The sequence below is a fragment of the Peromyscus maniculatus genome, chromosome 3 (assembly GCF_049852395.1).
Source record: "Peromyscus maniculatus bairdii isolate BWxNUB_F1_BW_parent chromosome 3, HU_Pman_BW_mat_3.1, whole genome shotgun sequence".
NCBI lineage: Eukaryota > Metazoa > Chordata > Mammalia > Rodentia > Cricetidae > Peromyscus > Peromyscus maniculatus.
Genome location: NC_134854.1, coordinates 103,834,685 through 103,847,504, shown reverse-complemented (window position 1 = coordinate 103,847,504; position 12,820 = coordinate 103,834,685). Strand labels below are relative to the sequence as shown.

The 12,820-nt window shown below is 46.5% G+C and overlaps 1 protein-coding gene across 3 annotated transcripts in view; it reads right to left on the bottom strand.

Moving 5' to 3' along the window:
• Eva1a (eva-1 homolog A, regulator of programmed cell death) overlaps nucleotides 1-12,820 on the bottom strand; it is a 51,800-nt gene that overhangs the window by 16,293 nt on the left and 22,687 nt on the right. Inside the window, exons 2-3 of one of the 3 annotated variants that reach the window (XM_042273504.2) lie at nucleotides 10,201-10,321; nucleotides 5,529-5,691 (exon numbers count right to left, since the gene is read on the bottom strand). In XM_042273504.2, coding sequence (XP_042129438.1) covers nucleotides 5,529-5,628 — 100 coding nt within the window. In that variant the 5' untranslated portion in view covers nucleotides 5,629-5,691; nucleotides 10,201-10,321. Of the gene's footprint in view, nucleotides 1-5,528; nucleotides 5,692-5,809; nucleotides 6,230-10,200; nucleotides 10,322-12,820 lie in introns of those variants that run through there. The other 2 variants (XM_006994682.4, XM_042273503.2) reach the window with 2 other exon arrangements.

Sequence of the window (12,820 nt, the reverse complement as noted above, 5' to 3'; positions counted from 1 at the left end):
GGGTGAACAGACTGACCTAACCAATGGGATGTGGTCTACAAAGAAGACACAGGAAAGAATCTTATTTCTGAGTAGGTATAAACAACAGTCTAGTCTAGAAGCTATGGAGCTCAAGAAGACAGAGAAACGGGAATTTTCTAATGTACGTATGACACAAGTAGAAATTAATAGTCTAGTCAAATATTATTCTTATAAGGTACCACCCATGAGTTACAGGATAGAGCTAAGCAGGCTGGGAAGGGGGTGTGGCTCAGGCAGTAAAGCGTTTGTCCTGCAAGCACAAGGATCTGAGTTTGGTAACTAGAACCCCTATTAAAAAAAAAAAAAAAATCCGGGTGTGCTTGCTCGTAACCCCAGCGCTGAGATGCGGAGGCAGGCCGATTCCTGGGGCACACTGGCCAGCTTGGCCCTGCTTTGCCAATTTCAGACCACAGAGCAGCCCTGTTTCAAAAAAACAAATAGAACCCCGCAGAATGACAGCTGAGGTCGTCCTCTGGCCTCCATGTGCACATGTATATACATGCCTCAGCACACCCAGTACCACACAGACACAACACACAAAAAACAGAAGTAATCAAAATAATATAAAAAGTACACAGACACCCACTTGATCTCAGCACCCGCATACAAATCATAGTAGAATGCAGTACATTTAAAACGGACAGATAGCAGGAGTACACATACCACACATTATACATGCATGTTCTCTATCCCCTTAATAGCACACCAGTTACATATTTCTATTTCATTTCATATTCAGCACATTTTCAGATTTTTCTCATCAAAATTTTTCTAAGAGTTCTTGTCCTCATAACAATGTGGCTGCCTACATCTCTAATTATGCCCTTAGAAGAAATTCCTAGCAGTAGATTCCTAAGTACATAATATATGCACATGTAAGGCTTTGGGCAGATATTGCAAAACTATTCCCTAGAGAACGTCCATAAGTCTGTGACTCCATCGGCTCCGCATGCAAGCACTGGCCTCCCTGCACTTCCATCCTGTCCTCATTTTTCATGCACTTGCTAGAATTTTAAACAGTTCAGTTTTATCAGCCATTTGCATTTTTTCCTTCTGCAAACTGACAATTCTGGTCCATTGTGGCCTTTTCTTTGGGGACTCTTTTATTAAATTTGTGAAATTTTATGTTACGTATTTCAACAGTTTATCATTAGTAACATTTTTTTTTCTTAAAGAAAGAGTCTGTCTAGTATAGTGATTGCAATCGTAATCCCAGGACTTGTGAAGCTGAGGCAGGGGCATCACCACAAGTTAGAGGACAGCCTATGCAATGCAGTTTATCACTTCTTTTCAAGGAGTATTTTGTTGAACTGGTACTGTTAATTATTAGAATATTCAATGTTGAGGCTGTACTAAGAATGGTGACATTTTACAACAGTTACGGTGTAAGAGTCATGTCACACACACACACACACTGGACAAGATTTATCCAGAAGCAAACAACAAGATCACAGTAGCATGTCACAGGCTCAGCTGGGATCAGAGGCCATGTGGGTCTGCTGCCTTCCACATGCACACACATCAACCCTACCTAGAGAATCAGAAAGCAAAGCCAGCCCTCCCACAAAGGAAACTTAATAATAATAATAATAATAAAAAAACCAGTCCCTTCCTCTTCAAACAACACCCAGAAATGGCAGCTAACAGACACAAAACAAAAGCCAGCTACCAAAAGATGAAAAACTCACTCAAGTGGGCAGGAGGGTTTCCACATGTAATCAAAGAGCTGCTACTGTATAAAAATGTCTGGTCCACAGAAACAACCTCAAGAAGTCAGTCATCTTACAGAAAAGCACAACTTTGAGCTTCTCTCTCTGTCTCTGTCTCTGTCTCTGTCTCTGTCTCTGTCTCTCTCTCTCACCTGGGAGGTTCAAACAACTCATATGACCCCTAAAATTCACACACACAGGGGTTGTTTTTGTCAAGGTTTTTATAGCAGTGGCAGAAAACACCAGTAAGACACCACCCTGTGTACAAGTTTCTCCCTTCTTCCTCATTTTTGTTCCACTTAGACCCTCAGCCCGGGAATGGAGACACCCACACTCAAGATGATTATTCCCCACGCGGTTCACTGTCCTGTGCCAATCTCCGAAAAAACCTATTAGACAAACCCAGACATGTGCCAAAGCTCTAGGTACCTCTCAATCCATTCAGATTGACAACGAAGACCAATCAGCACACAACTGAAGCCCTGGGAGTAAGCAGGACAGGTGTTGGGCCCCACTGAAACTACCAACCAGCTAGAGGAGAAAGGACATGGGAGAGAGGCAAGGCATGGTCAAGATATTCCAAGTTCTCCTGCCATGTTTTACATCTATGCTTCTGATCTATTACTACCTTTTCTTTAAGGACAATAATATTTTTATCTATTGTATTCACCTTTGCATTTAGATTTTTTTATTGCCGTTATAATTGAGGAGTGTCCTGATGTCAGAATAAAAGGAAATTACATATCTGTGTGTGGGTATGTGCACCTATGTATTTGTGTATTTGTGTGTGGGAATGTGCGCCTGCATGCAGGTGCCTGTGGAGGCCAGAAGAGGATACAAGATCTCCCAGTGCTGAAATCACAGGAGGTTGTGAGCTGTCAAGTGTGGGCGAGGGGAACCGAACTTGGGGTTCCTCTACAAGAGTAGTATTCACTCTTAACTGCCGAGCCACCTGTTTAGGCACTCAGAATCAATTTTAATCATTGTCTTTTCATTACACATAAGAAATTTTATTTTCTGGCATTCACTTTAAATCTTAGCCCATGCTTATTTAATTTAAAAACTGTTCACATGTATTTATTTACTGGGGGGGGGGGGGCACTTGCGCCATGGCATGAATGTGGAGGTCAGAAGACAACTTCCTGGAGTTGGTACTGTCTTTCTGCCGTGTGGATCCTGGGATCCAAATTCAGGTTGCCAGGCTTGGTAGCATGTACCTTCACCTGCTGAGCCATCTCCTCAGCATCCCTCCCCCTCCACCCCCCCCCCCCGCCTCTCTCTCTCTCTCTCTCTCTCTCTCTCTCTCTCTCTCTCTCTCTCTCTCTCTCTCTCTCTCACACACACACACACACACACACACACACACACACACACACACACGCTTCCCTAAAAGAAGGAAAAGTTTTACTGTATCCCACATAATAACTAATCCCAGTGTAACGGGATAGGGGAAATGGAGGTTGGAGGAGACAGAAAAATGGGGCCACGGGCTTTTTCAGCCTCAACACGATCACAAGACACCCAGTAAACAGCAGCCAATTCCATGAATTACCACATTCAGTGGTCACAACTCAGGGTCAGGCTGGTCAAAATGGAAACTCGCCAAGTGCCTCCTGTGCTGAGCAGAGAGCCAAAGTCCAACGCTCTGTTTGCTTTCACCAGAGGCATTTCCATCCAAGAGCTGGTTTGCAGGTGCCCCTCAGATTGTGGGAATCCCAGACCCCCTGAGCTGTCCACGACTTCGCCGTGGGGAAGTATTCAGGACAGAGTCAGTACAGCCTGCTCCAGTCACTGTGCAAACATGTTGTCACCGCCCCCGAGTTCCCTTCTCCAGCTTCGGTGTCCTCTATCCCCAGCACAGCTCAAAGGAACAGCAAAGGGGCTGGAAGTGTGTGGCTCAGCGTGTGGAGTGCTAGCTTAGTCTGCATGAAGCCCCGGGTTCAGTCTCCAGCATAAACCACAGGTGGTGGCACAAGTTCACGGGACATTTGGAGACAGCCTGTGGGACTCTGTCTCCATTTAAAAAAAAAAAAAAAGAGTGAAATATCTCTGTTGTGTGGATGCCCAGGAAGGAGGGAGCAGCTATCAGAGTTCCTTAAATGAGGCAAAGGATTGCATTCTCTGCATCATGAAAGAAGAACCAGGACATATGGCAGCCGTGGCCTAGATGCCCGGTGATGGTCAGTGTGAATGGTCAACTGACAGACTTCAATGCACCTGTGAGGGGTTGTCGAGACTAAGGTTAGCCTCTGAGAGCGTCTGGGAGAGGTTATCTTTTTAAATATATATATATTTAAATATATATATAAAATTAATTCTTTGAGAACTTCATACTTTCATACAATGTATTTTGATCATATTCACCCACCCTCTTCCCCCAGCTCCTCCAAGACTCACTTTTACCCCCTCCCAACTTCACGTCCTTTGGGAGTTTATATTTATTATGCTAATTAATGTGAGAAAATCAATCTCAGTTGGGAAAGGTGGAGCCATTCCCTAGGCAGAGCAGAGGATCTTGGCTCTGTACACAGAGAGCAAGACCCAGATAACAACATGCCTGTGCTCACTGCTTTCTGTTCCCGGTTGTGAGACCATATAGTTGGCTGCTTCAAGCTCCTGCTGCCTTGACTTACCGACATAATGGGGTAACCTTGAACTATCAGCTAAGGTATACCTTCTCTCTCATAAACTGCTTTGTCGAAATGCATGTCACGGCAGCAGGAAAGTAACTAAGACATGCTTTGTCTTGCCAACCACAAATGAGCCAGATGGGTTAGCAGCCCTCAGAATCTCCCTTACAGTGGCTGAGCCATTGTAAATAGAAGCATTGGGCTTTTCCTTTGAATTCTTAAGTTACCAATATGAACTCTGGCTAGAAAAATCAGAAAATAAAACTCTTCCCCCAAAGGGAGTAGAATCAGAACATCAGGCCCTTCTTCATACAGTAGCCATACAACTCCAGGCAAAACAAAACAAAATACAAGCAAGCTATTAAAACATGAAAAATTAAAACACTCACTCCAGCAACACAAGTCTGATCGTTCAAACAAAAGAGCATTTCCATGTGACCTTAAATAGCACCTTTTATATGAACAGTGTCTAGTCTCCAGAACAAAAAAAAGGAGAAAGTCAGCCATCTTGCTGAAGAGCATGACTTTGAATCAAGAAGAGGTTAACATCAAGTCTCTGAGAGTCACGTACCTTCTCTCTCCCTCTCCTCCCGAAGGCTCTCAAACACCTTAGGTGGCCCCTGAAACACAACACACCACAACACACACACACACACACACACACACACACACACACACACGCACACACGCACACACACACACTCACATGAATAAACATACTCTCTCTCATACACATACACACACACATACACACACATATGCATATACACACACTCTCCCTCACACACAGACACACTCACACACACTCACAGACAGGGAAACCTGTGTGGGGTTGAGAACCTACAAAAATCCTCAGGCTGGTGGACTCCTCAGTACCTTGCTTATTAGTTGATGTGCTGAGGACAGAAGCCAGCAGCAGCCCATGGCTAAAAGGCTGCTAAACATTTCTCCAGAAAGACAAAGCTGTCGGGAGTATTCACCTGCCAAATTAGAGGATATCACACTTAAATAAGAACCTGAAAAACTTTCATCTCAAACCCAGTGGAACAGAGCCTCCCCGTGATGACCACTCACTTCTCTCCTGGTACAAGACCAGACCTGGCCAGCAGGAAGCAGCCCAGGACTCAGTCCAGGGTCACAGCCCTGACCAGCAGACACCAGCACCCACCTGAGATATAGGAACAGGCTGCCAGGATGCTGCTGAGCAAAGCCATCTCCAAGGGCTCCTTGGCCACTGGCTCCGTGCTGGGGCTGAGGGGCAGCCTCATGTGGCATGGGGAGGAGAGCTCCTGGACACTTCCGGATCAGCGTGGGCCCCTCCCTCTCTTCTCCTGTGTGGAGACATAAGGTGAGCAGTGAGGCACACACACAGTCTGCTTTCCTGGGGTTGTGTTTCCAGCAGCCTGTGCTCAGTAACAAAAAACCGGGGTCCCAAAGGAAGCCAGCTACCTTTCCTAGGCAGGGAGCCACAAAGATCTAGGTCTTGTCCTTCGATGGGGTGAGGCGCCTGGTTTTCAGGAGGCGGTAACACTGCTGTTACGTGCTGTTCCTGACTTTTCTCCTTTCTCTGCCCTGCTGCGGCCCTCCCTCAGGCCGTTCCTCGTAGGCTTCACTGCATTCTCCCTGGTTCATCTTTGAGGGACAGTCCATCAGAGCCACGTCATCACCTCGGTGACGGCTCTGCTCCCGTGTCTTGCTGGAAGCCCACACCGATGACACGCATGTACTTTGATCAGGTGCCCTGTCCCTCGGGTCAAAATATGCCACCCTTGGAGATGGGTCAGCGACGCTGATTCCACAGCTGCCACCCTGTGTCCAGTTCTAAAATGCCCATTAAGACCTGGGAGGTCAGTCTGCTCCTGGATCCCAGCTTCCTGACTCCATGGCAACAATGTGTCAGGGATTAGAATAAGGATGGGGGGAATCTCAGAATCCAGAAGTGAGAGAGAAGTTTTTTTTTAAAAAAAACAAACAAAAAAAAAAAAACAATAAAGCAATAGAGCAGAGTAGCAGGCAGGGGGATGGCACAGTAAAGTTGTTTCAGACATGGTAGTAGGTGGACTGCCCTGAAAAGGTACCCAATCTTTATTTTTAAGACAATTTTTTCATTCATTTTACACACCAATCAAAGATCTCCCTCTTCCCTCCTCCCACCCTCCCCCAGCCTCCCCTCCCAACCCATCCCCACTCCTCCCCACAAGAAGGCAAGGGCCTCCCATGTGGAGGCACATTCAGTAGAGGCAAGTCCAAGCCCTCCCCCCTGGCTCAAGGCTGCACGAGGTGTCCCATCATAGGTAGTGGGCTCCACAAAGCCCACTCATGCACCAGGAATGGATTCTGATCCTATGGCCAGAGGGGGGCCCCCAAGCAGATCAAGCTACACAATTGTCTCACCATGCAAAGGGCCTAGTCCAGTCCCATGCAGGCTCCACAAGCCATTGATACAACTTTCATGAGTTCCCACTAGTTTGGTTTGGTCATCTCTGCATATTTCCCCATCATGATCCTGATGCACTTGCTCATAGAATTCCTCTTCTCTTTCTTTGACTGGACTCCTGGAGCTCTGTCTAGTGATTGGCTGTGGATCTCTGCATCTACTTCCATCAATTAATTATTGGAGAAAAGTTCTGTGGTGACAGTTAGGGTATTCACCGGTCTGATCTCTGGGGCAAGCCAGTTCAGTTCAGGCACCCTCCGGTACTTTTTTATTACTTTTTTTTTTTTAAACTCAGAATTTCAGAATGAAGAGTGGGAGCTAAGGAGCTCTGAAAAGAGGCTGCCTGTGGGGGGTGCTGTCTGCTGGAGGGTGACTCCCCTCCCCCTAGCCTCTGAGCCACAGCAGGGTATGTCCTTCACGAGCCATTAGCATTCCTAGAAGGTGAACCCTGAAGGATACAGTAAAATAACGGGAGACCAGGCCACTGGCCAGCTCCTCGCCACCACGTGTGGGCTTAGCAGGTTCCAGGAGCCCAGGATCCGGGCAGAGGAAGAAGCTGCTGGACTCTTCAGTTCAGATCCATCCCCTCCCACCTGTTCTCACCGATGCTCCACGATGCAGGCCACGTCACTCATTTCTGAGGGTTGCAACTGTCTCCCACATGCTCATTTGGATGCCTCGTCTTTCCTGACTCAAGCGAGTACCCACTCACCAGCAGGGACATATCTCAACAACATAGATTTGATCGCACAGCTGCAGCCGAAGCCCACAGCCAGTCTCCACTCACTTTAATAACAAACACAGGTACTTCTATGACTCTAACCTCGGTTCCTATGGAACCTCCTCCGCAGGCCACACACCCACAGACGCAGATACAAGCTCACCGAGTGCTTCTCCGACAATGCCAGATTGTCTTTAGTTCCCAGCATCTTTACATGCATTTGACTGCGCTCTTCACTCGGCACCTACTGCTCTTACAGAGGAGTTGAGTTTGTTTCCCAGCACCCATGTTTGCCAACTCACAACCACCTGCACCTCCGGCTTCAAGGAATTCAACACCCTTGTCTGGCTTCCTTGGGTACAAGCACTCACAGACAAATACCCCCACAGCCATACACATCATTAAAAAACATAGTGATCTCAAGTTGGTCCAGGTACTGTATCATGTAGATCCCTGGCCTACATCCTCACCACCCAGGCCATCATCTGAGGATCAGCAGCATCAACACTGACTGGCAGCTTGTTAGGTCTACATAATCTTAGGCACCACCCCAGACCTAATAAATCCAAATCTGTTTCTAAGACACCCAGTTGAGTTGTTTGAAAAGTGTTGTAGTATATGACCCTGTGGGCTCATGTGGCCAGCACACTGTGAATTGACACACTAGCATAGAGATACAGGACAGAAACATTCAGCTACTCCTATGTACAGGGTTATGCCATGTTCCTCCAGGAAGTTCTCTGTCCCTTCTTAGCTCTGTGAGGACTGGTTCTCAGTCCAGGTGGCTTTGCCTGCTAGCACATATTTGACAGTATTTAGCATCATTTCTGGTTGTCATAGCTACAACACAAGGTGACACTGGTATCTAGGGTTGAGGTTAGAGATGCTACTAAATCTTCCATAATATACAGGACAGGCTTCTGCCACAAAAAGCAATCTGGCCCAAAAGTGTTCACAGGGTTCTAGGTGATCAGGTATCATTACTTCAGAGTCCAGCCTAAGCCAACCTTGGGTTTAGGAATCCCATGTGCCTTGTCCAAGACAGGAAGGTGGCAGAGAGAAGCTGCCAGTGCCTTGCCTATGAGAGCACTGCTTCAAACTCTGGTCCAACAATGAAGTGTTCTTGGTGACCAGAAGTGACCAGGTTCTTGGAGAATAAGTTACAATAGCAAAATCCTCCAAAGATACCACAGTGGTTTATTAATCTGTAAGCAGAGAGCCCCTGGCTTAGAATGGCCCATCCTACATGGGAACCTCCAAAGAAGTATTTCCTTGGTTCACAGGGTACAAGGTCCATGCCAAGACTGGCATTCAGTCCTCTAGCACACTGATGCTAGGAATGATGGGAATTATGCTGGGAAAGGAAGAATTATAAGGGAGTTGGATATTTTTAAACCAGGGCTTTCCTCAAATGATAACATATTGGGTTAATTATACATCCTTCTAGAGAACACTCTGTCAACACTCACCTAACAATCCAGCATCTACCAGTTCTTGTGTGAATGAGAGAGTGTACACACGAGTATACAGCAGCATGTGTCCATGAGCACACCTGAAAACCAGAAGAGCTCAGATATTCTGCTGTATCATTCCACCTCATTTCTTGGGTCAGGGTATCACTGAACCTGGAGCTAGGTTATCATCCAACAATGTTTCTAAGGCACACACAGTCCTAGGATTACAGGCTTTTTAAGTGGGTGCTGGGGATTCAAACTCAGGTCCTCAGGCTTGTGCACCAAGTGCTCTTACCCACTGAGCTAACTTCCCAGGCCCCCCAATACTTAACTCCACAATGGCTTTCTTTCTTACATCCATCCACAGTTTCTTCTAACTGGAGACTAACTGCAAAGTAATGGAAAGAAACAATCTCCTTCTAACACATTCATCCCAGTGCCTCAGCTTCCTGATGAAGACAAGACATCAACATGCCCCATCTTGCGAGAACCTAGATTGAATGGTTAATTGGATACATGGTGTGCTGTTTTCACTGGCTTCCACTTTACAAGTAACCTCATTCTCTCAGTTACAAATGCACATTCTCTGCAGCCTTGAGTCCGACCATGTACACAAAGTATAATCACAGAAATGAAATGTACCTGGTGAGAGTGCATTGCACCTTATACTCAGAAGCAGTGTGTCTTCCCTAGGAAGTAAGCCCCCCGCCACTCCTGTGCAGGTAACTCTCAGGGTTGGGTAACTGTTGTTTTAGCTAGCTGAGGAGAGGTGGGCTGCCAGGAACAGAGACGTATCTGGTAAGAACTGGTCATCCTCAGTGAGGTTGGTTTCAGAGTTCTAACCCTGCTTGGCCTCAGTTGACTTCTCAGATACTGAAAGGGAAAAAGGAAGGGGAAACACACACACACACACACACACACACACACACACACACACACACACACACACCCAACATGTTTTGGAGATCACCTTGTACCTTAGACCTGGTGCCATCATGAGTCCAACAGCGAGGTCTTGGGGGGGTGTCTGGGTCCTTGGAGCATTGGATAACATTCTCTTACAAGAAAAAGTCTATGGATAAGGTATTTTATGTACACGAGTGTTTGCCTGCAGGCATTTATGTGTACCTCATGCATATGCTTGCCAGAGCCAGAAGAAGGCATCAGATCTCCTGGAAACGGAATTACAGATAGTTGTGAGCCACCATGCACATGCTGAGAAACAAACCTAGGTCCTCTACAGGAGCAGCCAAGGCTCTGAACTACAGAGCCATCTCTCCAGTCACCATGGGTTGGGATTTCATCTGGAATATGGGCTACGCAGTTGGAGAATCCAGCCTCGTGTGTTCCTAACAGAAAGGAAGCAAAAGACAGATGATCAGAGACACCGGCTTCCTCTTCCTTCTCTTCAGCCAAAACTCACAACCCAGCTAGTGAGGGACCAGTCTGTCTGGCCCCACATCAGTGAAGCCTGCAAGCCACTTCCGTGGAACAGGAAGGAAGGGAATTCAGTTCCCAGATAGCAATGCCCAGATGCATGATGAAACAAACAAATAAAAAATCTCATGCAGCTCTGTGTGGAGCTACAACCCAGTAAATTCTGACACATCTGTTCCCACAGCCTGCTCCTGCCGCACAGGAAGCCTCTCTCTTCAGCCCAGAATAGGGGCACTTTGTCACCGGCTTCTTTTGCGTGAGTAGGAGGAATAAACAGGACCAGTGGTGGAGCTCCTGGACTGGTAAGTGTCCTGCTCCCTGCGCACACAGCCTCCTGCATGTTTTGTAGATTTTATAGCAAGGCTTCCCCTCACAAAGGATGCTGCAGCACCCTTCTATGTCTGTTTCTCTCTACAGGGATGCAAATGAGAATGAAGAGGAAGCCCGGACTGGAGAGGCAGGCAGCTCAGTGGTTAGGAGCACTGGCTGCTCTTGCAGATGGTCCAGGTTTGATTCCCAGCACCCACACGGTGGCTCACAACTACCTGTAACTCCCTCTTCTGACCTCTGTGGGCACAAGGTGCACATACACGCAGGCAGGCAGGCAAAACATTCACACACAAAGAAACTATTATTAAAGAAGAACAGGAAACTTGAAGCACAGGATCTTTAGTCCTTTTCTTTGTCCGTTTTATTTATGTTTTGTTTTGTTTGTTTTGAACATATGGTCTCTCTTTTAGCCCAGGCTAGCCTCAAACTCTAGATCTTCCTGGCTCAGCCTTCTGAGCTCTAGGCTCACAGGCATGCAGCTAGCATTTAAATTTGGATTCTCCAACTGGCAATTCCTTTGTTGTCATTTTGTTTTGTTTTCTTAATTTTTAAAGTTTTCATACCTATATATTGTATAGTGAGCATATCCCAGCCCTATTCCCTTAACCTCTATGCTAGTTGGGTTTTTTGTTTTGTTGTTTGTTATTTTATTTATATCAAACTGATGTAAACTAGAGTCCCTTGGGATGAGGAAACCTCAAATGAGGAATCACCTCTGTCCAGTTGGACTGCAGGCAAGTCAGTGGGACATTGTGTTCGTTAATGATCGGTGCTGTGAGGGCACAGTCCACTGTGGGTGGTGTGAAGCTTGGGCAGATGGACCTGGGTTATACAAGAAAGCAGGCTGAGCAAGCCAGAAAGTGCCGTTCCACCATGACCTCTGCTTCGGTTCCTGTCTCCAGGTTCCTGCCCCCGGCTTCCCTCAGTGATGAATCCTGAGTGAGAGCGTTAAACCAAGCGAGCCCTTTCCTCCCAAAGTTGGCTGGGTCAGCATTTTGTCACAGCAACAGAAAAGCAAACTGAGACACCCTCCATTTTCTCCCCCTGACCCCTCCCAACAGTCCCTCCCCCTTGTCCCTTAGACAGTTTCATTTCTACTTTCATGTCATGTACAAACATAATTTACGTATCTATCTGACATCTGGGAACTCTAAATGAGAGAAAACATATGTGATATCTGTGTTTCTGGGACTGGCTTAATTCACTTTGTATGATTCTTTGCAGTTGCATCCATTTTCCTACAAATGAGATACGCTCACTCTTCTTTGTGTGTGTGTGTGTGTGTGTGTGTGTGTGTGTGTGTGTGTGTGTGTGTGTGTGACATTCCTTATCTGTTCCTCTGTTCCTCTGTCACTGGACACCTAGATTGGTTCTATAATTTAACTGTGTGAATGTTGCTATAATAAACACTGGCATGCAAGTACCTCTGATTTATGGACTTGGAGGCTTTCATATAAACCACCAGGAATGATATAGATGGGTCATATGAAGATCTATGTCTAGTTGTTTTTTGTTTGTTTGTTTGTTTTTTTTGAGGGGGGGCAGGGTTTCTCTGTGTAACAGTTCTGGCTATCCTGGAACTCACTCTGTAGACCAGGCTGGCCTCAAACTCACTGAAATTCACCTGCCTCTGCCTCCCAAGTGCTGAGATTAAAGGCGGGCGCCACCAGCGCCTGGCTCTATGTCTAGTTTTTGAGAAACCTCCACACTGATTTCTTCAGTGGCCCAACTGGCTTACATTCTTGCCGGCAGTGTGCAATAACCCCCTTCCACCTGTGGATCAGTAATTCTGTACGAATTCCTGCAGCTACATGCAAAAGCAGGTCTGTGAGGTTCACGGGTCCACACTCATGAAAACAATCAAGGACTGGCCATTATGGTCTGAATATAAAAGATCCCATAGGCTCATGGTAAAGCAGTTCGGTTGCCATGGGCTTTTAGGAAATGGTTTGATAATGAGATCCATGTCTTCACAAGTGGATTATTGTGGTTGGTTTTAATGTCAACTCTAGAATCACCTGAGTAGGGAGCCTCAACTGGAGGATTATCCCGATTGCCTTAGTTGACTTGGGAAGACCTGC